The following is a 25,391-nucleotide window of genomic DNA, read 5'->3' on the forward strand; positions in this document are numbered from 1 at the left end:
CGCTCCTCCCCTCGAGGGCCAGCTCCAAGCCGCACGGCCCGGCGGCCCGGCCCAGCCCCCGCGCCCCTCCGAGCTCCGGGCGAAGCGCGGACAACGCGGCTCCGCCGCCGCCACTCCCCCCACATTCCAGAGGCCGCAGCGCCGTCTCCTTCCTCGCATTCCTGCCCCCACAAAGGAGTCCCTCCGCCCCCCGCACGGCCGCGGGGAGGAGGGGAGGCGGCCCGGCGCCTCCGAGCGCACATTCCTCCGCCGCGCGCGCCACCGAGCGAAGCGCCGCGGCCCCCGGACCGCGCGTGGCCGGCGGAGCGACCCCGGGCCCGGCTCCGGCCCCGCCCCACCCCGCGCCCAGGGGTCCCGGGGCGGGCTCCGGGCTTCGGGCGGACGATGCGGCGGCGCGGCCGGAGCGGCGGCGGGAAGCGGAGGCGGAGGTGACGCGCCGGGGCCGGCGGGCCGGGCCATGCAGCGCTCCCGGGCGGCCGCGGACGAGGCGGCTCTGCTCCTGGCCGGGCTGGCCCTGCGGGAGCTGGAGCCGGGCGGCGACTCTCCGGGCCGGGGTCGGCGGGGGCCGCGGCCCGGGCCGGCAGACGAGACGGCCCAGGCGTTGGGCCGCAGGGGGCAGGGCGGCGGCGGCGGTGGCCCCGAGGCCGGGGTGGACGGACTGAGCCGCGGGGAGCGAGGCCCGCGGCGCGCGGCGGCCCCGGAGCTCAGCGCGCAGCCGGCGGGCAGCCCACGGGCCAGCCTGGCGGGCTCCGACGGCGGCGGGGGCAGCGGCAGCGCCCGCTCCAGCGGCATCAGTCTCGGCTACGACCAGCGCCACGGCAGCCCGCGCTCGGGCCGCTCGGACCCGCGCGCGGGCCCCGGGCCGCCGTCGGTGGGCAGCGCCCGCTCCAGCGTGTCCAGCCTCGGTTCCCGCGGCTCGGCTGGCGCCTACCCGGACCTGCTCCTGCCCGGCGCCTGCCCCGCGCCGGCTCGCTCCCCGGAGCCCGCCGGGCCGGCCCCTTTCGCTCTGCCTTCGCTCCAGCTGCCCCCGGGCCGGGAGGGCGGCCCGAGCGCGGCGGAGCGGCGGCTGGAGGCGCTGACCCGAGAGCTGGAGCGGGCGCTGGAGGCGCGCACGGCGCGGGACTACTTCGGTGAGCGAGCTCGGCCGCGCCTCCCGCGCGCCTGGGCACCGGGGCCTCCGCTCTCCTCGTCGGGGGTTGAGGACGGCCTCCGGGTAGGCGGCCGGCTCGGTCGAGGAGAGCGCGAGGTGGGCCGGGATGCGAAAGGCGCGTCTCCCTCCCGAGGGACTGGGAGCCGGCGACGTTTGTTCCCGCAGACTGTGTGTGTTTGTGTGTGTGTGCGTGCGTGTGTGTATGTATGTGTGAACCACCAGTTCTGGGGCTTGTGCAGAACAGTGAGTTAGCCTCTGGGTCTCCGGGCCCGGAGTTCTGGCATCATTAGGGGATGCGTTGCTCCTGAGAGAAAACGTCAGGTTAATAAGCAGAATAAGCTATTTTCGAATAATTTCTTCTTAACTCTCGGTACTTGACTTCAGCTCATCGTATTCGGTGCTTGGTGATCAGCTGAAGCTGTTTTAGGGCCCCGCGGTCCCGGTGTCTTCCTTCCCTCAGCAGTAGGGGCCCTGAACAGGGTACAGGTACAGGGCAGGGAGGGAGGCGGCCGGCCAGATGCCACCGGGGCCCACCTGACCTGAGGCTTTGATAATGGTAGCGGCTGGAGGTAGAGGCCGAGGGACGGGAAGCCCACCCTGAGTGGGAGGGAACTGAGCTGGTCACACTGGGCTGGGCTGTGTATATGGCATGTTCCCCAAGGGAACCCTACTTCGCATCATTTGCAAAGATCATCAATCTCTGACAGCCTGCTTTGCCCAGTCTGACCTTGGCCCTTTGATCCCATCCTTTGGACAACTCTTGGGACTCTTAGGCTTGTGGTTCTGAGAGGAGGCTTGGGGAGGGGCTTCTGTCCCTCTTAGACTGATAAGCAGGCACCTGGCTTTGGAGGGGGTGGTGGGTATCATGTCTGGGAATGAGGCCCCTCCTGGGGTTTGTCTTTCATGCATTCATTCCAGCTGGCAGCTCCGGACTGGCCTGAACTGGATCTTGAGAGAGAAGGAGGTTGTAGACGACTAGTCAGTAGGGGCATTCCAGCCAGAAGGAAGAATGTGGGCAGAAGGAAGCAAGTAAGGAAGTGGACGGTTCAGTTAAGCTCCCAGGGCTGCAGCCCAGGAGGGGTCAGGTGGTCAAGGGAATGTGTACCCCACAGGGGTGTTCTGCCTTTGAGAGGGGACCTGTTCATCTTTGAGCATCATGGTAAGAATCTGTGGTCGGGTAGGTCCCGTGGCCGCTGTCAGACGGCCTGGGAGCAGGGTGGTGACTTAGGAAGCTGTTGTCTGTCATACCAGGTAGGTGCTAGGAGCAGAAGCTGAGTGCCTTTTGAAGAGAACAAGTTTCCAGCACTCTCCACTGGAGAAGCTACCCCTTTTCCTGTCCTCACTCACTGCAGGGCCTGGGCAGGGGTGTGTTCTCTGGGCCTCTGAAGGTACTACTGAGCTCTTCAATTTCTTAATTATATCTTTTTAATTGGAGGATAATTGCTTTACAGTGTTGTGTTGGTTTTTGCCATACAACAGTGTGAGTCAGCCATAGGTATACACGCCCCTTCCTCCTGAACCTCCTTCCCGCCCCCACACCTTCACGTCCCTCTAGGTTGTCACAGAGCACCAGGTTGAGCTCCTGGTGATCTGCAGCAGCTTCCCATTACCTCTTTGCTCTACAGGTAGTAATGTGTATGTTTTGGTGCTACTCTCTCAATTTGTTCTACCCTCTCCTTCCCTGGCTGGGTCCATAGGTCTGTGCTCTGTGCCTGCGTCTCTATTCCTGCCCTTCTAATAGGTTCATCAGTACCGTTTTTCTAGATTCCATGTATATGCGTTAATGTATGATACTTGTTTTTCTCTTTTGACTTACTTCACTCAGTATAACAGCCTCTAGGTCCATCACTGGAACTGGCTCAAATTCATTCCTTTTTATGACTGAGTAATATTCCATAGTATATATGTACCACAGTTGTCTGTCCATTCGTCTGTCGATGAACGTCTAGGTAGCTTCCAGGTCCTGGCTATTGGAAACAGTGCTGCAGTGAACATTACTTCTGAGTTTTTGTAAACTGAGGAGGCCAGGCCTGGGCAGGTAGTGGGAGAAGTGAAGGGGCTAATGGGTTGTCCTTTCTGAGGGGAACTGCTGTCACATGGGAGTGGGGGGGTGACTGATGATATAGATCTTTAGGTTTTTTTTTTTTTTTTTGCACCACATGGCATGGGGGAATCTTAATTCCCTGACCAAAGATTGAACGCACACCCTCTGCATTGGAAGCACCGAGTCTTTACTACTAGACTGTTGGGGAAGTCCTGCTCTTCAGTTTTTTTTTTTTTTAAGAGAAGTCAGATCTAGGTTACATTTTCCTGATTTTTAAAAATATGAGCAGCTATTTACTTGAACTGCTAGTATCTTACTGCCTTTATTCCATCTTTTAGAGGTATAAATGCGGTAGTTTCATACACGTCCATTTGTATGAAAATAATGTAACATTTTACAACAGGAAGTCTGCAGGTAGCATAGCTCAAGTGACCTCTGATAAACCTCACCCTCAGTGTGTTTCTTCCTCTCTGTCCATCCCTTTTTCTTGGCCCTAGAACCCACTCACCTCTTGGCCCTTCTCTGTATTTCGTGAGCATCTCTTCTGACCAGGTTCTGCTGTCACGAGCCAGCTAGCAGCTTCAGGATTTGCCTGAGGGTAAATCCTGGGTTTGCTCCACACCTGGATCTGCCTCAGCTCAGCTGTCTTCAGTTCTGACTGCAGCCTGCATCTCACCAGTACCTCTGATTCCTCTAATCTCTGCTCTGCAGAACCCTGGCTCCGAGTCAGTGCTGTGGCCCCCTTTTCAGTTGCTGTACGAGGCAACAGAGTCGTGGTCTTCAACCTCTTCAGGGTACCACCTATCACCCTAAGCCTTGGTCAGCTCCCTCTTTTAGTCCCTGAACAGCCTGTCTCTGTCCTCAGTGTATTTTTATTAAAGTGGTGCAAGCTCATATTAATAAAAAAAAAACAGAACCAAAAAGCAAATAATAATAAGGTTATAATTTCCCCTCTTGCCCATCCTTCTGTTTTGCTTCCCAGGGGCAGCTGACTTCTGTCCTTTTCACTGTATATTTTGGTAACTTAGACAAAAACAAGGTCAGGTTTTCAGAGTTGATGGAGTTGATGGACAAGAATGAAGGTGTGAGGGTGGGTCATTTTCACTTTAGAAAGATAAGTCTGGCTGCAGTTTTGGAGATGGATTATTGGGGGCCAGGATAGGATGCTGTAAGGAGACTGTTGAAACAGCAAGTGGAATGAGAATTGATGATGCTGAATCAGACCAGTGGGAGCGAGGGGAGAGAATGAAGTCTATAGTGGGAAACACAGAAACTGGATTCAGAGTTGGAGGTGAGAAAGACAGGGTAGATCTGGATACTTCCCTAAACCTGGCTACACAAAAGTGCTGTTTCCTGAGCAGCAACCCAGGTCTCTGTTCTGGGCCTGCAGTGGTCTGGGAAGTGGATCGGTAGCTCGGGAAAGGAATCTGGGCTGGGCAGAGTGCTAGGAGCCTCGGTAGGAGTGAGCAGTTGGGAGCAGATGGGACTTCTTCGGAGAGACGGGGTAAAGCCACGTGTGGAGACCTGCAGACATGGTGTGTTTGGCTTCCAAATTCTCACAACATGAAAGTTGATGATTTATTTCTCCATGGAAAGTTTTCATATATAAATCCAGATTTCTAGTTTTTCTGGAAAAATCAGACTCTCTAGCAGGGCTGGCCCTGCCTTCCCACCTGGTAGCCGTCAGTGGAGCCAATGGCTGTGACCTCCCCCGGCCATGGCTCTCTCCTCCATTCACCTGGGGCCTCATCAGCCACTTTTACATTCCTGCCTGGTTTGAGAGCATCTGCACTGACTGGCCCTTTCCTGGGGAGACTTAGGCATGGGAGGTCCAGGATGGAGCAAGGGATTGCCCAGTAGAGCTGGGAAGAGAGAAGAACCAGAAAGCCAGGCAGGTGTAGGTCATATCCTGGGGACCCGAGAGGAGGGGAAGGCCCCTGCCGGCAAGACCAGAAGAGGAAGTCCATAGAGCTCACCGTTAGGAGATGATGGGGTGTGGACTGAGCTTTCTTTCTTAACTGAAGGGAGAGGGAGAATGGGGTGGCTGATGGAGGTTTTTTCATTAGAAAAAGGTGGGAGAGGCTCAGCCATGCTAAATGTTAAGCAGAGAGATGTGATGGAAAGCAGGGGGGAAGGGGTGAGGGGAGTGTGTCCTGAAACTGCCAGAGGACTTAGGGTCCAGGGGGCCCATCTTAGGCCCTTTGTGGCCTGGGAGACCTTGGGTGAGTCTGAGAGAGAAGCTCTGGTGTCTGGGTTGGCCACCTTCAGTCCAGGTCCCCAGGCGGGCTGGCCAGAGAGTCCCTTAAGCTCATGCTGGCCTTTGCCCTGGCATTGCTGGTCAGCCCTCTTTTTACCACCCCTCCCTTGTCTGCTTAGCACCCCACACTGGGGTGGTCCCCAAGTCCACCTAGTTTTCCCTGCAGAGCAGCTTCCCTCCATTTTTTCCTGTAAATCTTGGCTCAGATACCACCTTATCACTGGGGCCTTGTCTGACACCCTCTTTAAACTTTAAAAGTCACACACTCAGATGTATTCCTGTTTGTTTTGGCCACACTGTGAGACACGTGGGATCTTAGTTCATCGACTGAGGATCAAACCTGTGCCCCCTGCATAAGAAGTGCAGTCTTAACCACTGGACAGCCAAGGAAGTCCCTAGATATATATATATATATTTCTTTTTCTTTTTCTTTTTAATGTGGACCATTTTCAAAATCTTTATTAAATTGTTACAATGTTGCTTCTGTTTTATTTTTTGTTTATGCTTTATTTTTTTGGCGCAAGGCATGTGAGATCTTAGCTCCCTCAACCAGGAATCGAATCCACAGCCCCCTGCACTGGAAGGCGAAGTCCCAACCACTGGACCGCCAGGGAGGTGCCCCCAGACATACTCTTAATCAGCCTTCTTTTCCTCCATAGCACTTTTTTCTACCTGAGCTGTGACTTACCTGTTGTCTGTTTCCCTCCACAGTCTCCTTGTGGGTGGGAATTTGGTGCCTTGCAGAATCTCTGGCACCTAAACTATGCGGGGCATCAGTATCCATGTGGGGACCGAACGAGAGATTAAACTGACATTACCGTTCAGTGAGGGAGGTGTGGCTGGGAGGGTCAGGGCTCTGCCCTCTTTGTGTCTGTGTGGTCTTCATTCTTTTTGGTTCATAGACAACAGAAAGGAGTTTCCCCCAGTCTGTTAGCAGGTCAAGATGAAGGGGCTTAGAACAACTTTCTAGTCATAAATGTGCCCTTGTAATTTTGATGGCACAGACAGTGTCACTTAGCTCTCACTTGCCAGGTGCGCTGCTAAACTCTATGAATCCTCAGACAACAGCAGCAAACCACAAACCCTAAGTAGTGGTACCCTTGTGTGTGTGTGTGTGGGTGTGTGTGTGGGTGTGTGTGTGTTAGTCGCTCAGTCATGTCTGACTCTATGCGAACCCATGGATTGTAGCCTGCTAGGTTCCTCTGTCCATGGAATTTTCCAGGCAAGAATGCTGGAGTGGGTAGCCATTCCCTTCTCCAGGGGATCTTCCAGACCCAGGGATTGGTTGGGTCTCCTGCACTGCAGGCGGATTCTTTACCCTCTGAGCCTCCAGGGAAGCCCTAATGGTACCCTTACTATCCCCATGTTAGCCATTAGTACTGGAGCCACGGAGGACTCTGGAATTCCCCTAGCCCAAGATCACGTGACTGGGCAGCACTGGGAGTCAGACGCATAGCTGTTCAAGTCCACAGTCATGGCGCTAACCGCTGCTCTCTCCTGCCTCTTTCTTCCATAGGCATTTGCATCAAGTGTGGGCTTGGCATATATGGAGCAAGGCAGGCGTGCCAGGCGATGGGGAGCCTATATCATACGGATTGCTTCACCTGCAACTCCTGTGGTAGGTAACATTCTCCGTTTCCAGCCCTCTTGCACTGTCAACCCTCTTGTGCCTAAGTTCCAGGCAGATGGATCACCCAGCTCTGGCCTAGGCTGGAGTGTGGAGGAGGCTGAGTCATGATGCCTTTCCTTCTGGCTTGGTCTGTTTGAGGGCCCTATGCGCCTGGGAGATCTGCTGGACCCTGGGGGTGGGGATATGTGGGGCCAGGGAAGAGCCTTTTGCTGGTCATGGGAAAAGCTGCCCCTCTAACCCTTGTTTTTTGTCTTTTTTAGAAAACGGTTTATTTTTGGCTGCTTCAGTTCTTAGTTGTAGCACGTAGGGTCTTCATTGTGGTGGGTGGGCTCTTCGTTGAGGTGCATGTGGGGCATGCGCTTCTCTGGTTGTGGCTTGTGGGCTCCAGAGCAGCAGGCTCAGGAGTTGCAGCACATGGGCTTACTTGCCCCGAGGCATGTGGGATCTTAGTTTCCAGACCAGGGATCGAACTTGAGTCCTCTGCATTGGAAGGTGAATTCTTAACCACTGGACTGCCAGCAATGTCCTAAGATTTTTTTTTTTTTTTTTTGATGTGGACAGTTTTTAAAGCCTTTATTGAATTTGTTACAATATTGCTTCTGTTTTATTTTATTTATTTTTTTTTTACCACAATGCCTGTGAGATCTTAGCTCCCCAACCAGGGATTGAACGCACATCTCCTGTGATGGAAGGGGAAGTCTTAACCACTGGAGCACCAGGGAAGTCCCTGAGCCTTGGCTTTGGAACCTCCGTCCTGAGCAGTGTACTAATGTCTCCTGGCTGCCTGGGTGGGGCTTGTGGAGCCAGTGATGTGCCTTCTGCCTGCCTATATATGGGGCTAGTATTTTTTTTCCCTGCAGCTTATTTTTTGTCCCGATTTTACACATGGTATAAAATATAAACATCAATTAACTTTAAAAAAGTTATAAAAAGTAACTATAATCCAACCAACCTAATAAATCTACATTCTTGATGTTCTTATTGTTCTTTCATACTTTGCCCCTGTGCAGACACCTTTTATTTATTTACACAAAACATTTTAGTATTTTATAGTATAAAAGTGTAATATGTGCCGAGTATTAAGTCAGATAGTCCTGAGAACCAATTTTTGCAATAGCAGAAAAGCACTTATCTTCCTACCCCTGGAGTCTTTCACTTGGTATTTTTTAGCAGCTTCTTCTAGTAGACACCTCCAGGTTCTGACAGTGCACACTGCTGTTTCTTGATGTATCAGTTTTAGAAATGATTTACTTGAGCTTTTCCATGGTTTACTTGAGTTTGCTGTGGTAACTGAGGAATTGATTCTTTTTTATAATTCATGTATTTCTTTTTTTTGGCTGTGCTGAGTCTTTGCTGCTGCATGGGCTTATCTCTAGTTGAGGCAGGTAGGGGCTTCTCTAGTTGCAGTGTGCAGACTTCTCATTGCGATGACTTCTCTTGTTGTGGGGCTTGAGCTCTGGGGCCTGTGGGCTTCAGTAGTAGGAACTCCCAGGCTCTAGAGCACAGGCTTAGTTGCTCTCTGGCATGTGGGATCTTTCTGGATCAGAGATCGAACCTGTGTCTCCTGCATTGGCGGGTGGATTCTTTACCACTGAGCCGCCAGGGAAGCCCTCAGAATAGGGGCTGTTTTTATACTGACTGTTCTCCCTTCTCTCCTTCCATCTTCTCAGTATAGTCATCATAAGTTGTGATTAAATCAATAAACTAGGTTTATATTACTGTATTATGTGACTTTTTAAATGTTATTTATTGCAGAGCTAAGAATTCCACTGTGATTAGATCTCCTTTGTTCTGTAGTCATTTACTTTTCCTGGAGTTTTTTCTTCTTTAAACTTTTTTTCTCCATGCATTGTCTTGACCTTTATCTTCAGGTCTTTCCCCACCCCCTAGCCCCAGATGTTCCATAGTAGCAGGCATTCTTCTGAGTTCCCCTCTTGGGAGTCCCGGGTCTCTGTAGTCTGAGCCTGCAGTCCTCTGAACCCCTGTGGCCTGTTCATTCTGTACCTTCACGTCCCCATGCATACTCTTTGGATTGAATCTAGAGCCTCCATAACGCTTTCAGCTGCAGGTAACAGGAAAACTTCTGAGGAGGCTTGAACTCTTTAAGAATATTTCTTAACTCAGTGAACTGGGAGCCCAGAGATAGGACTGGCTTTAGGCGGGGAAGGATCTAGAGGCTTAGGCCTTAAGAAAAGCTTGGCTGGGTTTCCCTCGTGCTTGGCTTTATCCTTAGGGCAACTTCTCTTATGAAACGTCTGAGGCAGCTTGAGACTCGCATTGCCACACCACTGGTCTGAAGAAAAAGTGGGCATTTCTTCTGGTCATGTTTTTGGGGTGGAGACACTTCTTTTCCAGAAAACACCTAGCAACAGTCTTCTTGCATGTCATTGGCCAGATCATCTCACACATGGATTCCTGAACCAATCCCTGTGGCTGGGGGGAGTGCTGTGATTTGATTGACTTTACTTGCCTGAGTATCGGAACCAATATAAAATATAAGGGAAGAAGACTTAGCTTTATACTAATCAGGCCCACCTGTGGATAAGGGGGGTGAATTCAAGTTTCCCTTAAACACAGCAAGCTGCCTGAGGTAAGGCTGGATACTGAACACTACTTGGATAAGTAGGGAAGACTCGAAGCTCTGAAACCACCCAAAGAGTGTCCAGCGTTTTGCTTTCGTTCTCTAAAAAAGGGCATGTGAGAGGTACATTTTCAGAATTCTGGTGTGTCTAAAATGTCTTTATTCTACCCTCACAATTTATAGTTGACCGAGAATAGTCTTCCAAATTGGAAATAATTTTCACTAAGCATTTTGTTTAGTGTGTGTGTGTGTGTGTGTGTGTGTGTGTGTTTCCTTTTGGCTGCACCACATGACATGTGGGATCTTAATTCCTCCACCAGGAGTGGAGTCCATGGCCCCCTGCGGTGGAAGTGTGGGGTCTTCACCACTGGACCACCATGGAGGTCCCTCACTAAGCATTTTGTAAGTTGTAGATTGATCTTCCAGAAGCCATGCTCCTAAATTTCGATGCCATTCTGAGTCTTATTTTTGTGTGTGTGACCTGGTTTTTCCTTTTGAGAGTCTCAGGAAGATGGCTGTCACTGCTCCGGCTCTGATAGCCTCTGGAAAGGGCCGTGAACTGCACAGTTCCAGGGAGTGCCATTTATGTAGATGCAGCAGGAATGGTGCTCTTGAAATTGTGCAGTGCAGCAACTGAGCTTAGGATACTTTATTTATGTTTGGTGTAGGCTTTGTGCCATTGGTTGTGTTGGGCACACACACAAAGTCCCATTAGACTGGAGACTTGCCCTTCAGTTCTGGGAATTTTTTCTTGTGCTATTTATTTTATTTACTCCTTTTTTTCCCCTCTTGAATTAAATTCAGCAGTGTATGAATCAAGATAATATATGATGACCAAGTTGAGCTTATCTGAAGAATACTTGAGTATTCTTATACAGTATACAGTAGAAAACTCATTAATGTAATTCACCTCATTAACAAAGAAGAAAAACTTTATAATCGTCTCAATAGGAGTAGAACAAGAGGTCAGTAAAATCTGACATTCACATTTTTAAAAATAATTTTTGTTTATTTATTTTTGGCTGTGCTGGGTTTCATTGCTGCGTGGTTGCTCTTGTTGCGGCAAGTGGGGGCTACTGTCTAGTTGCAGCCTGGGCTTCTCATTGTGGATGCTCCTGTTACTGTGGAGCACAGGCCCTAGGGCACATGGGCTTCAGTAGTCATGGCTCCTGGGCTCTAGAGCGCAGGCTTAATAGTTGTGGCACACAGGCTTAATTGCTTCTTGGCATGTGGGGTCTTCCTGGATCAGGGGTAGAACCCATGTCTCCTGCATTGGCAGGTGGATTCTGACGTTCAGTTTTTTTTAAAAGTTTGGATATTTGTTTTATTTTGACTGTTATCAGGTTTCAGTTGCAGCAGGCAGGATCTTTCGTTGGCAGTGCATGGACTATCTCGTTGTGGTTCGAGGGCTTAGCTGCTCTGTGGCGTGTGAGATCTTAGTTCCCCTATCAGGGATTGAACCCATGTCACCTGCGTTGCAAGGCAGGTTCTTAACCACTGGATCACCAGGGAAATTCCTGACATTCAGATTTTAGCAAGTTAGAAATAAAAAGGAGCTTTCTCAACCTGGTGAGAGTTGGTTACTAAAAATCTATGCAAACATCATACTCAGTAGTGAAATATAAGAAAAATGGACCTTTAAAAGAGGAAAGGACAAAGCCTGCAACCATATCTTCTGTTCAGCATTGTACTGAAAGTCCTAGTCATTGCACTAAGAAAAATAAATATACCATATTCATGTAAATATTTATGAATATATCCATATTCATGTACTATTGAACATGGGCATATTCAATGCCAGTTTTTTTAAATTGATCTATAATGCATTGTAATTCCACTTAAGCAGGTTTTCATGAATTTGCCAGGCTAATTCTGTAATTTAAATACAAGAGCAAAAGGCTAAGAATAGTCAAGATGATCTTGACAAAGAGTAAGTTGGGCAAGCTTCTACTACCAGGTGTCAATATATACTGTATAGTTGTATTAGTAATTTCATCTGGTCCTGGGGTAAGGATAGACAAATAGACCACTGGAACAGAGTGGAGAGTTTAGAAACAGACCCATGTCTGTGTGAAAACTTAATTGATGATAGAGATGGCATTGCAGATGGTTCTGGGAAAAGTGGTTATCCATATAAAATAATGAAATTAAATCCAAGTGGATCAAATACCAAAATGTGTAAAGAAAAACATGATAATTTTATAAATAAATATAGAAAATTACCTCTATCAATATTTTGGTTAAGAAAGTTTTTTTTTTTTTCCCCACTCACAAAAATCACCAAACTTAAGAAGAAAAGGGATTGACAAAATTGGCTACATTCGAGTTAAAAAACTGGATTTATTAAAAAGAGACTGACTGTGAAGCATGTGGGAAAACAGACCATATACTGCCACAATCATAGCTTCTAAGGATCATTTTCCAGAGTATTTAAAATATTTCACATATCAATTAGGAAAAAAGTACAGATAATTTAAAGTGTTCTTTTATAGCTTGATGGGTGTAGGTATGAGTTTTATTTGTCTGGGATTCATTTTGACTCCTGAATCTGAAAACTGTCAATATGAGAACAATCTTAGCTATTTTATTTTCAAAAATTTCCTTCTTTCCCATTGTTTCTATTATTTACTTATAAAATTCAAATTAGAAATATCAGTCCTTGTCATTCTATGCTGCTTTTCCCTTAGCCACTCCTTCATGTTGTCCTTGTCTCCTTTCCCTTTGCTGCATTGTTTCATTTCTTCAGATCTGTCTTCCAGAACTGGGAGTCTAGATCAGCGAACTTGTCAGCTGTGTGTAGCTTTAGCATGTGCGGGTGGTTACCACAGGAGACAGACCAGTTTATAATCCCATTGGCAGTGAATGAGAATTCCAGTTTTTCCTTATTCCTGCAAACACTTGGCATTGTCTTTTTAGCCATTCTGGTAGAGATAGAGTGATATCTTTCTCTTTTTTAATTAATTTTTTACTTGGAGGATGATTGCTTTTCAAAGTTGTGTTGGTTTCTGCCATACTGGAGTGATACGTTAATGTGATTTTACTTTGAATTTCTCTGATGAATACTGATGACTCATACACTTTTTCATGTATTTGGTGGTCACTTGAATGCCTTTCTGTGTAAAGTACCTGTTAAGTCTTTTACCCATTTTATAAAGAATTTATTAATTAATTTTCACCTGTACTGGTTTTTCATTGCTGTGTGGGCTTTGTCCAGTTGTGGCAAGTGCAGGCTGCTTCTCGTGCTGCGTGGGCTTCTCATTGCAGTGGCTTCTCTCGTTGCGGAGCGCAGGTTCTAGGACACTTGGGTTCAGCAGTTGCAGCTCTGGGGCTATAGAGCACGGGTTCAGTAGCTGTGGTGCCCAGGCTTAACTGCTCCATGTTGTGTTGGATTTTCCTGGACCAGGGGTCAAACCCATGTCTCCTGCATTGGGAGGTGGATTCTTGACCACTGAGCAACCAAGGAAGCCCCTTTTTGCCCATTTTTTAATTGGGTGGTTTGACTTTTTCTTAATGATTTCTGGGAGTTCTTTATGCATCTTGGATAAAAGTTTTTTGTTGGTTATATGTGTTATAAATTCTTTTCCTCATCTATTCTTGCTTCATTATTTTCTTCTTTTTTGTCTGCATCTCTCGGCTTTTGGGATCTTAGTAGCCCAGCCAGGGATTGAACTTGGGCCCTAAGTAGTAAAAGAGCAATTTTAAACACTGGACCACCAGGGTTTTCTAATTTGTGACTGTGGAAGTCTGTCTGTGGGAATTCATTGAGGTGTGTGTTGAAGGTGCATTCTCCTAGGGAATTTTTTTTTCCCACTTACCAATAGGACAAATTTTATAACGGAATAATTCTCCAATAAAGTTGATATAGTTCTAAACTATAACATGTTTTCCAGAAAACTTAAGGAGTGTTTGAAAATGTATGAGCAGGGGCAAATATATATTTTCTGAGAATTCTTATTACTTATGGATTTGCATTCATGTAATGTATTGCAGTGGAGAAGGAAATGGCAACCCACTCCAGTGTTCTTGCCTGGAGAATCCCAGGGACAGGGGAGCCTGGTGGGCTGCCGTCTATGGGATTGCACGGAGTCGGAGACTTCTGAAGTGACTTAGCTTAGCTTAGCTTAATGTATTGCAGTACCATCATAATTCTTTTGATGCACAGATTGTCTCAAATTTGGCCAGAGAAGTCCCTTCTTGCTGGCTCCTATGCCATTTTGACAGGTACCCACTTTGTTCTTTGAACACTGCTTTACTCTGGCATAAGATATACTCGGTTTATCTTTGTTTTCATTTTTAATTGAGTACAATTTATATATTGCTTAGCAAACAGATCTTAAGTATATAGTTCAAAGATTTTGCATAAATATGTACATTTATACAACTTACACCCCTAACAAAGATACAGGAAAAAAAACCACAAGAAACTTCTGTCTCCCCTTTTCTCCAGTTGATCTCCATATGATTCCCCCATCACATCCTTTCAACCAGTGTTCTAATTTCTACCACCATACATTAGTTTTGACTGTTCTAGAACTTCATTTAAATGCAGTTAATAGGTACTATTTTCTTTTTTTTATAGTGGTTCCCCCCTTTTTCTGCTAAACATTTTTGTTTTAAATGCATGTTGTTACATGTATCAGTAGTTCCCTCCTTTGTATCACTAAGATTCTGTTGTATGAATATATACCACACTTTGTTTTTCCATTTAACTGTTGGTAGATACTAGGTTGTGCTATGAACATTCTAGTACAGGTCATCTGTGGACAAATGTTTTCATTTCTCTTGGGTAAATTCCAGGGAATGGAATTTCTGGGTCATAGGCTAAGTGTATGTTTAATTTCATAAGAGACTGCCAAACTATTTTCCAAAGGGGCTGTATCATTTTAAACTCCTACTTGAAATGTAAGAGAGTTGGGTCATTCTACATATTAGCCAACAGCTGGTATTTCAGTCTGTTTAATTTTAGCTGTTCTAATGAGTGTGAAGTGGTAGCTCACTGTGGTTTTAATATGTATTTCCCTGAGAACTAGTGAGGTTTAAGCATCTTTTTTTCCTTTGTTTCTTGGCCATTTTTTTCTTCTGTTGTGAAGTCTATTCAAAGTCTTTTGCCCTGTTGTGTTTTTTTTTTAAATAATTTTTAATTTTGTTTTTACTCCCTTTTTGTTTTTAAAAATTCTTTGGGCTTGCTATGTACCATATAGGATCTTAGTTTCCCACCCAGGGATTGAACCTACAACCCCTTCACTAGAAGCTTGGAGTCTCAACCACTGGACTGCCAGGGAAGTTCCTCTTTTGCTTAGTTTTTAAATTGGGAGTTGTCTTTTATTGTTTAGTTCTAGGAATATATATGGTAAAATTTCTTTTTAGATGTTTTGTGAATATTTTCTTCAGGTGTTTTTGTTTGTTTGTTTTATGGTTATTATTTTTGGGACTTAAATTTTTCTGTCTCCCTTTAAGTCATGAAGATAGTCTCCTTTGTTTTTTTCTAGAAGTTTTAGGTCTCTCATTTTTATGTTTAGGTTGATGACTATTTCATCTTCTGTATGGTATGAGGTAAGAAATTGAGTCTTTTTTTTTTTTTCATATGACTGTCTGGTTGTTTCAGCACCATGTGCTGGAAAGACTTTTGCTTTCCCGCTTGCATGTTTCTTGAAATATTTATGGGTCTATTTTTGGACTCCATTCTGTTCCACTGATCTTTTTGTCTCTCCTTACCAGAATATTACACTGTCTTGACTTCTGTAAATCTTAAAATAGTTAGTCTTCTTGTTTTGTTGATCTTTTTCAAGATTATTTTGGCTATTCTAGGTTCTCTGTATTTCTATATAAATTAAAACATTGGAACATCAATTTACACAAAAGAAAGAGTGCTGGGAACTTGATTGGGTGGCAGTGAATGAACAGATCAAATGGGGCAGAATCAGTATGAGAACATCTGAAGCATGAAGATGGTTGTCAGGAACTATGCAGGATCTGAGATTTTTCCCCATGTGCAAGCTGACAAGTTAGCCTGCCAGTGTTTCACGGGTGCTGGCTGAAGACACGACCCTCCGGGGGAGATACTCACAGTGCTGCAAGCAGTGTGAGCTTCACGTTTGCACTGGTTCTGTGTGCCCTCCTTAGTCCCACAGTGGTGATGTGGGTACCAGGTGTGCGCTGCCTGTGCATTGGGTCTGTATGTCATGGCTGAGGAACCCTGAGCTTAGGGAACCCCAGGATTTTATAATGGGCTGCCAGCAAACCTGCTAGATTCTTCTCCCAGAGAAGCCCATTATCTTTATTAGATTGAACAGCAAACAGACTTGCCCTCTGCTTCAGAGGGAGATGCTGTCTCTGTCTTCTAAGCAGTTTGCTCCACAGATATCCTTGGAAAGATAATCCAAAATGAAAGCTACCAGCCCTGTGTTTGAAAGATGTGTTAAGAATGGAATCGGTCCAATGGAGAACTGTCTTGCAGCAGTGGTATATCTATTTATTAGCTCTTTTACAGTTTTTTCCAGCAAACTTTGGTTTTACTGAGTCAAATCAGACACATCTTTCATTAAACTTATTCCTTAGTATTTTATGGTTTTTCTTCAGGTGGTATTATAAATGTATTTTTAAAATTTTAAATTTATTTTCCAATCACTTGCTGCTAGATTATAAAAATATTTTTGGTTTTCATATACTGACCACCTTTACTACAGCTTGGCTAAACACACTGATTAGTTTTAGTAGTTTTTTTTTGTATATTTCTTATGATTTTCTATATAATAAAATTGTCATCTGTGTTCAAAGACTTTTTTTTAGCAATAATTTTCAGTTCACTAGATGAAACAGACTTGCAACATCATCAGCAGGAATGCAAAGTAAGCCATCTGTAGCAAATGATAAGGATAATGGGCAAAAAGGAAAAAGCATACATTGGAAAAAAAGCTTCTCTTGAAATACAAAATCAAACCATTATTATAAAGGAATTTACCAAGAACTGCTATATTTCCCCCATCCCATTTGCTGAAAGTTAACAAGAGCATCTAGCACTTTATGTCCCTGTCAGAAAAGGCAGATCAGAGCATCCTAATGCAAAAACAAAGAAGAAAATCCCTAACCCCTCCCCTACACCATAGAGGAGTTCAAATATAACTGTAACTCCAGAGTTATAGTTCTGGAGTTATAGTTCACTATAACTCCCGAGTTCAGATTCAAAAAGGAGAGTTCACTGTCTAGCACTTCTAGTATACTGTTGAATCCTAAGGGTAAAAGTGAAAAAAAAGTTTAACTATTAACGTCTGATGTTAGCTATGGGGCTTTCCTAGATGTGCTTCATCAAGTGGAGGAAGTTCCCTCTTGTTCCTGGTTAGGGGCTGTCATCTCCTGACTAATGAGAAAGCCTCTCATAGCTGCTGGCAGGTCTGCTGGGGCTGTGGTTTGGATTTGACAAGTGTGCCTTTTTCTTTTAAAGTTGTTTTTTTTTTCAATTTATTTAAACTAAAAAAATACCACATCACTCATTTTTCTCATCCCCAACCCCCTGCATCTTGGAACAGCCAAACTTTTCTCTGTATCTATGTTCTTGTGTGTGTGTGTGTGTGTGTGAAAGATTCCCTGTATAAGAGAGGTCATGGTGTATTTGTATTTCTTTGTCTGACTTAATTTCACTTAGTATATAATACCTTCCAGGTGCATCCATGTTGTTGTAAATGACAAAATTTCATTTTCATCCTTTGTCATGGCTGAATAATAATATTCTGTTGTGTGTGTGTGTGTGACAATTTCTTTATCCGTTGCATCCATCAGTGGATGCTTAGATTGTGTTCAATATCTTAGTTATTGTAAATAATGCTATAGTGAACATAGAAATGCAGATATCTTTTTGAATTAGTTTTCATTTTCTTTAGATAAATTCCCAGAAGGGGAATTGCTGGATCATATGTTAGTTCTATTTTTAATTTTTTGAGGAACCTCCATATTGTTTTCCACAGTGGTTGTACCAATTTACATTACATTCCCACCAACAGTGTATAAGAGTTCCCTTTTTTCTACATATTAACCAACACTTGTTATTTCTTGTCTTATTGATAATAGCCATTCTAACGGATGTGAGGTCCTTTGTTGTAAATCGATCAGCTGTATATATGTGTGTTTATTTCTGGGCTTGCTATTCTGATTCATTGATGACTGTGTCTGTTTTTATGCCAATAGCATACTTTCTAATTGCTGTAGCTTTGTAATACAGTTTGAAATCAGGGAGCATGATACCTCTAGCTCTGTTCTTTTTTTTCAAGGTTGCTTTGGCTATTTGGGATCTTTTCTGTTGCCATATAAGTTTAGGATTATTTGTTCTATTTCTGTGGAAAATACCATTGGAATTTTGATAGGGATTGCATTGAATTGATAGATTGCTCTGGGTAGTATGGACATTTTAATAATACTGATCTTGCAGTCCATGAGCATAGACTATCTTTCCATTTGTTTGTGTCTTCTTCAGTTTCTTTTGGAGAAGGCAATGGCACCCCACTCCAGTACTCTTGCCTGGAAAATCCCATGGACGGAGGAGCCTGGTAGGCTGCAGTCCATGGGGTCACAAAGAGTCAGACACGACTGAGCGACTTCACTTTCACTTTTCATCTTCATGCACTGGAGAAGGAAATGGCAACCCACTCCAGTGTTCTTGCTTGGAGAATCCCAGGGACGGGGGAGCCTGGTGGACTGCCGTCTGTGGGGTCGCACAGAGTTGGACACGACTGAAGTGACTTAGCAGCAGTTTCTTTTATTAATATCTTATAGTTTTCAATATACAGGTCTTTTACCTCCTTGGTTAAGTTTATTCCTAGATATTTTGTTCTTTTTGATACAATTGTAAGTGGACTGTTCTCTTCTCTTCCTGATAGTTCATTATTAGTTAAAGTAACACAAACAACACATTGTTATGTATTGATTTGGTATTCTGCAACTTTACTGAATTCATTTATTCTAACAGTTTTTGATGGAGTCTTTAGGATTTTTTGTATATTTCATCTGCAAATAGTGATCGTTTTACTTTGTCCTCTCCAATTTGGATGCCTTTTCTTTCTTTTGCTTGCCTAATTGCCCGGGCTAGGACTTCCAATAATGTGTTGAATTAAAGTGGTAAAAGTGGACATCCTTGTCTTGTTTTTGATCCTAGAGAAAAAACTTTTTACTTTTCACCATTATATATGGCATTAGCATGGGCTTCTTATATATGTCCTTTATTATGTTGAGGTATGTTCCCTCTGTACCCATTTTATTGGGAGTTCTTGTTATGAAAGGATCTTAAATTCCATCAGATGCTTTTTCTGTATATATTGAGATGATCACAGGATTTTTATCCTTTATTTTGTTAATATGATGTATCACACTGACTGATTTGTGAATGTTGAACTATCTGGCACCCTTGCAATAAAGGATAACTTTTTTTAATATATTGGGCTCTTTTACCTGGTGAGAGTTGTACTTCTAATGTTTTTAGATTAAGAAATTCATTCTGCGAAGTCTGCTCTTGAATTCAACTGAACTTAAAGCAAATGTTTTTTAAAATTACCAGAACTTCAATTTACATTTGATAAACAGGTCTTCATATATTTGTTATGACAACTTCTTATGACAGGTTTGTCAACAACATATTCTTAATTTTTAAAAACTATTAATTACTGTAATGATAATAACATAACATTAGAGGGAAATTAAAAAATTTGTCTGCATCCATTCCTCATCTGTTGGAGGAGGGTGCTGAGAAATGGCAGCAGAGGCATCATCCCTGGTTCCAGTGGTCCAGGGACCGCCTTCTCTACCCTCATCCTTGCAGGGAGACGACTTCGTGGGAAGGCATTCTACAACGTGGGTGAGAAAGTGTACTGCCAGGAGGACTTCCTGGTGAGTCAAAGCTGTGCCCTGGCTGGTGCTGTGGGTGGGAGCAGGGGCAGGGACCCTCCTGAGTCTCATGGAGACCTGAGGCCAGGAAGCAGATGCTGGCTGGGCAGTGAGTGCCCCTTTGTCATATAACATCCTGGATCCTGTGTCCCCCTCCCAGTACTCCGGGTTCCAGCAAACGGCTGACAAGTGTAGCGTGTGTGGACACCTCATCATGGAGATGGTGAGAACCTCCCCCAGGCTCCTGGAGCCCCTCTGACATGCGTGGAGTCTGAGGACCCCACCCTTTCACCTGTTGGAGACCTGCCAGGGGCTCAGAGCCAGCGTGTCTTCTGGGGGCTGTGCTGAGCCTTCCACCTGCACTGACCCTTCAGTGCCTCCTGCCCCCAGATCCTGCAGGCCCTTGGGAAGTCCTACCACCCAGGCTGCTTCCGATGCTCGGTATGCAATGAGTGCCTGGATGGGGTGCCCTTCACTGTGGACGTGGAGAACAACATCTACTGTGTCAGAGATTATCACACGTGAGTAGCTGGTGCTGTGGAGCAGTGTGACTCCCGTGGTTCCTCTGCCTCCCCTGGCAGCATTTTTCCAGCCTGCCTGTCTGTGTTCTTCATTCTTGGCCTGCTCACTTCCTGCCTCCACTGTGTGCTCAGTGGTTGAGGTGAGGCACGGGTCTCTGCCTGGAGCCATATGTCTCGGTCCTCTCCTCCCCTTGCCTTTGCTTACAGCCCCTTCTCAGATGCCCCACCTCATGTCTCTCTGCTCCAATGACCAGGTCAGGACTTTGCTGCCTGGAATGGGAACTTGGGGTCTCTGCAGAGTCTTTTCCTGCCTGTCTGGTACCCATGAGACTAGACAGTCCATTCTTCCTTGCTGTGGCTCCAGGCTCTGCTCTCAGACCTCTGGTCCTGTGCTGCTGCCTTGCATGGGGGTGGTGCTAGGCATTGGTTCCTGGTACTCGGTGTGGAGCCAGGCTTTGCAGGATCTCAGCTAGGAGAGACCCAAACCTGGACATTAGGGGGCAAAAACTCAGGAAGCATGAGGGAGAGGCCAGGGCAGAAGCCGTCTGGAGGAGGTGATGGGGTGGAGGTGAATTGGGGAGCCACAGAAAAGGCCAGTGCTGAGAAAGCATGGCAGGGAATGCTCCTACCTCACTCTGTCCACACAAGGAGAGAGGGCTTGTTGTTTGGGCCACATCATGGGCTACTGTGGGTGGACCTGTCCTCGTGCCCTTGACCTCTAGTCATTCAGCTGGTCACTTCTGGTTTCCTTTATTCCTCCAGGGTTTTTGCACCAAAATGTGCCTCCTGTGCCCGTCCTATCCTCCCTGCACAGGTAGGAACCACTCACCTGGAGATGATCAGTTGCCTGGCCCTGCTGGTCCTGCCTGGGTGGGCCCCAGGTCTTGGGCCCCGGTGGGAGGGACAGGCAGGTGCTCCTGCCCCATCGCCCTCTGGGCAGAAGGATGTGTATAGGAGGGGGACCACCCAGGGCGCACAGGGTGCAAGTGTTCCTGTATGAGTCAGAGGGACATGGTGGCCCCAGCTTCTCACCTGCCCCCCGCCCCCTCAACTCCATTGGCCATCCATATCAGCACTGTCCCCCAAATCCGTGAGCTCACAGCTGAGATGGTGGGCGGAGCAGATGAAGAGAAGGGTGCAGTCTGTGCAGGAAACAACCTTTGTGGGTGCAGCTCTCGGCACTGGATTTTCCTCATGTGCTGGCTCTGTCCCAGCCTACTGTGTCTGGGGAAGCAGGACTGGGAGTGGTCTTTCCTGACTCCAAAGAACTGATGCCCATGCGGTGTCTCATCAGCAAGCGTGTATGCTGTCAGCTGCAGGTGTGGGAGGAGGCCTACGGCACATGCACAGCCATCTGTGTGCACCCACCGATGCCTGTTCCGGCCCCACGGAAGCACCCGTGTCAGTGCTCACATGGGTGTGAACGCACAGCCCCCGTGACAGGAGCACGTGTAGGTGTGTGCCCACCACACAGTTCGCCTCACACCCTGTTTCTTCTTCCAGGGCTGTGAGACAACCATCCGTGTGGTGTCCATGGACAGAGATTACCACGTGGAGTGCTACCACTGCGAGGTGAGCCCGGGTCCCCCAGAGGGCTGGTGGCTGGGGCAGCCCCCCTCCTATATAGACCTCGTCCTCCCTAGGTGTTCTGTGGGCCTACATCTTTTTAATATTTCTTTGGCTGCACTGGGTCTTAGCTGCAGCAATGTCTAGTTCCCTGAACAAGGGTCAGGGCCCCTGCATTGGGACCAGAGTCTTAGCCACTGGACCACCAGGGAAATCCCCCACTTCCTCTTTTATGGTTCTACTCCATGATGCCTGCTGCTGCTGCTGCTAAGTCGCTTCAGTCGTGTCCAACTCTGTGCGACCCCATAGACGGAAGCCCACCAGGCTCCCCCGTCCCTGGGATTCTCTAAGCAAGCAACCTCATATGCCTGTCCTCCCCTTAGTGAGCTCTCTCCCTCTGCACCGTGCCCACCCCCTCCCACCCCCCCAACCCCGCCCAGGATATAGTTTCTCTCAGCTCAATTCTCAATCAAATTATTTCCACAGGATGTACAGTATCAGGGTGTTGTGGATGTAGAGAATAAAGACAGTCTGTACCCGCCAGAGAGACAAGTACTTAGGCAGTATTTAATAGAGCACCTAGGATGCCTTGGAAAATCAAGGAAGACTTTCTGGGGGAGGTGACACTCAAGCTAAGATTTGAAAGACGAATCAGAGCTAGCCAAGGAGGCAGGGAGAAGGGCATTTCCAGGGAATGGAAGCAGGATTGCTAAGTGTGAAGGTGTGTTGTTTTGTGTCACTGGAGAAGTTGGCAGGATGATGAAAGGCCTGAGGAGCCTGCAGTTATCCTGAGGACAGTAGAGAAGGATCGAAAAGGGATGACATGATGTCATTGGGATTTTAGGAAGGGCACTCACCTTGCCATGCAGAGAATGAATGGAGAAGGAGGGGGAAGGAGCCTGGGGTTCCCTGAGGACGCTGGTGGAGTGAAGGTTGTGACCCTGGGTTCTGGGAAGTAGATGGAGTGTTGGTTAGATAGTACAAGGGACTGGATTTGGTCAGTGACTGGATGTGGGAATTTGGGGGTTGGAAGGTGAGAGTGAGGACCCCAGGAGAATGAGTGAAGGTGAGAAGAAGGCATAAGATGTTCTCACTTTTGGTAGCTAGAGACATCTGAACGGAGATATCCAGGGAGCAGGCGGATGTGCTGGAGTATGAAGACTCTGGTACAGGATAGGAGTTTGGGAGTCATTGGCATATATAGCTCTTTCCTCTCTGATACTCTGTCCTGTGGTTTCTAGTTGCATTTACCTCCCCAAATTCTCAATTAAAGAAGGCCAATAGGCTCTCTTTGAGTACTCTGGAAAATCTTTCCAAGTAGTACAGTAACTTGGGGCAGTTGTGGGGCTTGCTTTATTAGTTTCCCTTCCATCACTGGCCTGCCTTGCTTGGTGTTCTGAGTCTGAGAATCATTGTTTTTTTGCCCAGCCTTTTTCATTGTTAAAGGCAGAATGGGAATTCCGGTCTTTGCTACTGTCAGGGCCAGAAGCAAGAGTCCCATCAGTCCCATCATGGTCAGGTACATGGCTGTTGAAGCCAGGGGAATAAATGGTCTTCCAGGGAGAACTGTAGAGGAAGGAGTTGGGGCTCAGGATAGCCCAGGGAGCTCCCAACATTCCAGGGATGCATACAGCCACACAGCAGGCCTAGAATGAGTGACCTGATGTGACCAGAGAGGTAGGAGAAAAACGAAGTGTTGGGTTTCAGAGTCCCGGGGAAGAGCAGGTGTGTCAGTGAGAAATCTTCTGTAGGAATCTAGGGTCCATTTGGAACCAGGTTGTGTTGGTGGACCAAGTGGCCCAAAGAGTAGGAATCCTGTTGGGAAGATGAAGGAAGGTGGACTGGGAGCAGGCATGGCCTGCGGAGGGCCCCCGATTCTCTAGCAGCAGTAGGAGGGCATCCTGCTCTGCTGTCTGGGGACTTGCCGGGTCCCCTTGGGATCACTAAGGACAGTCCTTAGGGGAAGCCTGATACTCAGAGTCCAGGAGCAGGTTAAGCTGTGGGCAGATCACAGCCAGTGCCTCAGGGCTGGGAGATGTGGTGCTGCTGTCCCTCTGGGGAGACCCCTGGATGGGAACTGGGGTCTCCAGGCCCCCTTCTTGTCCCCTCTCTCTGGTGTGTGGTGGTTAGTAGTAGGCCCAGTCAGGGGGCTGTGGCCAGACAGGACACGGAGGACATCTGGGATCTGAGCTGTTTGGGACATGAGGCTCCATGGCAGCAGTCCAGCTTTGTAATATGTGGGGGGTGGGGCAGGTATTAGTCTCAGGGCCTTTGGGTAACAAGTGTCAAACCTGACAGGCTGGAGTTCAGCCCTGAGTGCAGTGAGTGTGACCAAAGGGGCCTCCTTGGGGTAGGGGACAAAAGGAAGGAAAAAGTTGTTCACCTGGTGCCTCACTGTAGCTCACAGCACACTATTTTCCATGTCTGCCCTTCACATTTCCTGTCTGTTATTTATTTAAACACGAACCATGTAGCTTGTTAAACAGAGAAAATTAGCCCATAATATATCCTGCAGTGGTAAAATGGTAAGATAAAGGACATAAAACAAAATTCCTTGTTTACTTGATGTTTTCAGTTTCCATTATCTCTTAAGGCCACTCAAGTCAGCCATTTGACCTTCCCCGTTTCCCAAGGTCACCAATGACCCCCATGTGGGGATCCAGGAGACGATTCTCAGCTGTCCCTGCCCTAAGCTTGGAGTAACTGTCCTAGACTCTCCCCTCTCCTAGTTGCCCTCTTCACTGTGCCCTTAGGACAGGCTGTTTTTGGTCTGCCTCTTCTATTTTCCCCTGAAATCTGGGCGCTGGTCCTCTTCTTTCCTCTCTTAAAGTTGGAGCTCCACAACTCAGCTGTTCTCTTCCCTTTCCTAGTTATCTGCACTCCCAGTGGGAAACTCCTGTGGCTTTGTAAGAAGGGTCACATCTTTATGCTGATGCCCGCATTTACTGCCCAGCCCTGACTCCCAGACTCTAGGCTAGCGTCTCCCTCCCTCCCTCCTGGCTGGCTCCTCTGGATGTGCAGGAGGTTCTCCAAGTCGGGGTGTCCCAACACCGGGCTCCTGACCGCCTCTGCCAAAAGAGTAAAGGCCAAAGTCCTCTGGAGGGTGGGCAGGGTCCTACAGATCGCAGATGCACCTCTCCCTTGCTTACCCTGGAGCCGGGGCTGTGTTCTTCCCTAGGACTGCGGGCTGCAGCTCAGCGGGGAGGATGGACGCCGCTGCTACCCTCTGGAGGGCCACCTCCTGTGTCGCCGATGCCACCTGCGGCGCCTCCGGCCTGGGCCACTTCCCTCACCTGCTGTGCATGTCACCGAGCTCTGAGCCGGGGCTGAGAGCCGGACCCTGGGGTTGTGTTTATGCTTGCACGAGCCTGCGGTTTTGCGTGCGTGCCCATGCGTGCGTGGTTTTGCGTTGAACCGCGCATGTTTTTCTGCGCAGGCGCGTGTTTTCTGCGTTCGCGCGTGTTTTTCTGCGTAGGCGCATTTTTGCGTGTGCACTGGCGACGCGCGACCCAGGTCAGTGCCAGAGCTTTGTGTCAGGGTGGGCGCGGCGGCGGGCTCCCACCCCACCCTTATCCCCACCAGCCACCGAGCTGCTGTCCGAGGGGCCGGCCCCGCGGCGAAGCTATTAATATTTATTCACCGTCTGTGCCTCCTCAAGCCGCTTGTTTTCTTCCGGGCCCTGCCTGCTTCCCGCCCTTCCCCCCACCAGCGGCTTTCCCTTTCGGGACCCCCTCCCTGTGCCCGGTAGCCTCGTGGCGGGGGAGGCTCCCAG

At 47.5% G+C, this 25,391-nt stretch overlaps 1 protein-coding gene across 1 annotated transcript; it reads left to right on the forward strand.

The window, feature by feature from the left end:
- Positions 1 to 457: 457 nt before the first annotated feature.
- On the forward strand, positions 458 to 25,035 carry WTIP (WT1 interacting protein). Its single transcript, XM_068992759.1, has 8 exons — positions 458 to 1,130; positions 6,968 to 7,069; positions 19,468 to 19,535; positions 19,693 to 19,755; positions 19,923 to 20,053; positions 20,816 to 20,867; positions 21,557 to 21,625; positions 24,798 to 25,035. The coding sequence occupies exons 1-8, from the start codon at positions 458 to 460 to the stop codon at positions 24,936 to 24,938; spliced, it is 1,299 nt and encodes a 432-aa protein (XP_068848860.1). The 3' UTR covers positions 24,939 to 25,035.
- The last annotated feature ends 356 nt before the right edge of the window (positions 25,036 to 25,391 follow it).

The sequence above is a fragment of the Capricornis sumatraensis genome, chromosome 20 (genome assembly GCF_032405125.1).
Source record: "Capricornis sumatraensis isolate serow.1 chromosome 20, serow.2, whole genome shotgun sequence".
In the NCBI taxonomy this organism is placed as follows: domain Eukaryota; kingdom Metazoa; phylum Chordata; class Mammalia; order Artiodactyla; family Bovidae; genus Capricornis; species Capricornis sumatraensis.

Coding starts and splice junctions, on each gene's coding strand:
- WTIP (XM_068992759.1), top strand. CDS start 458: ATGCAGCGCTCCCGGGCGGCCGCGGACGAGGCGGCTCTGCTCCTGGCC. Junction 1,131..6,967: donor CACGGCGCGGGACTACTTCG/GTGAGCGAGCTC, acceptor TTTCTTCCATAG/GCATTTGCATCAAGTGTGGG. Junction 19,536..19,692: donor ACTGCCAGGAGGACTTCCTG/GTGAGTCAAAGC, acceptor TCCCCCTCCCAG/TACTCCGGGTTCCAGCAAAC.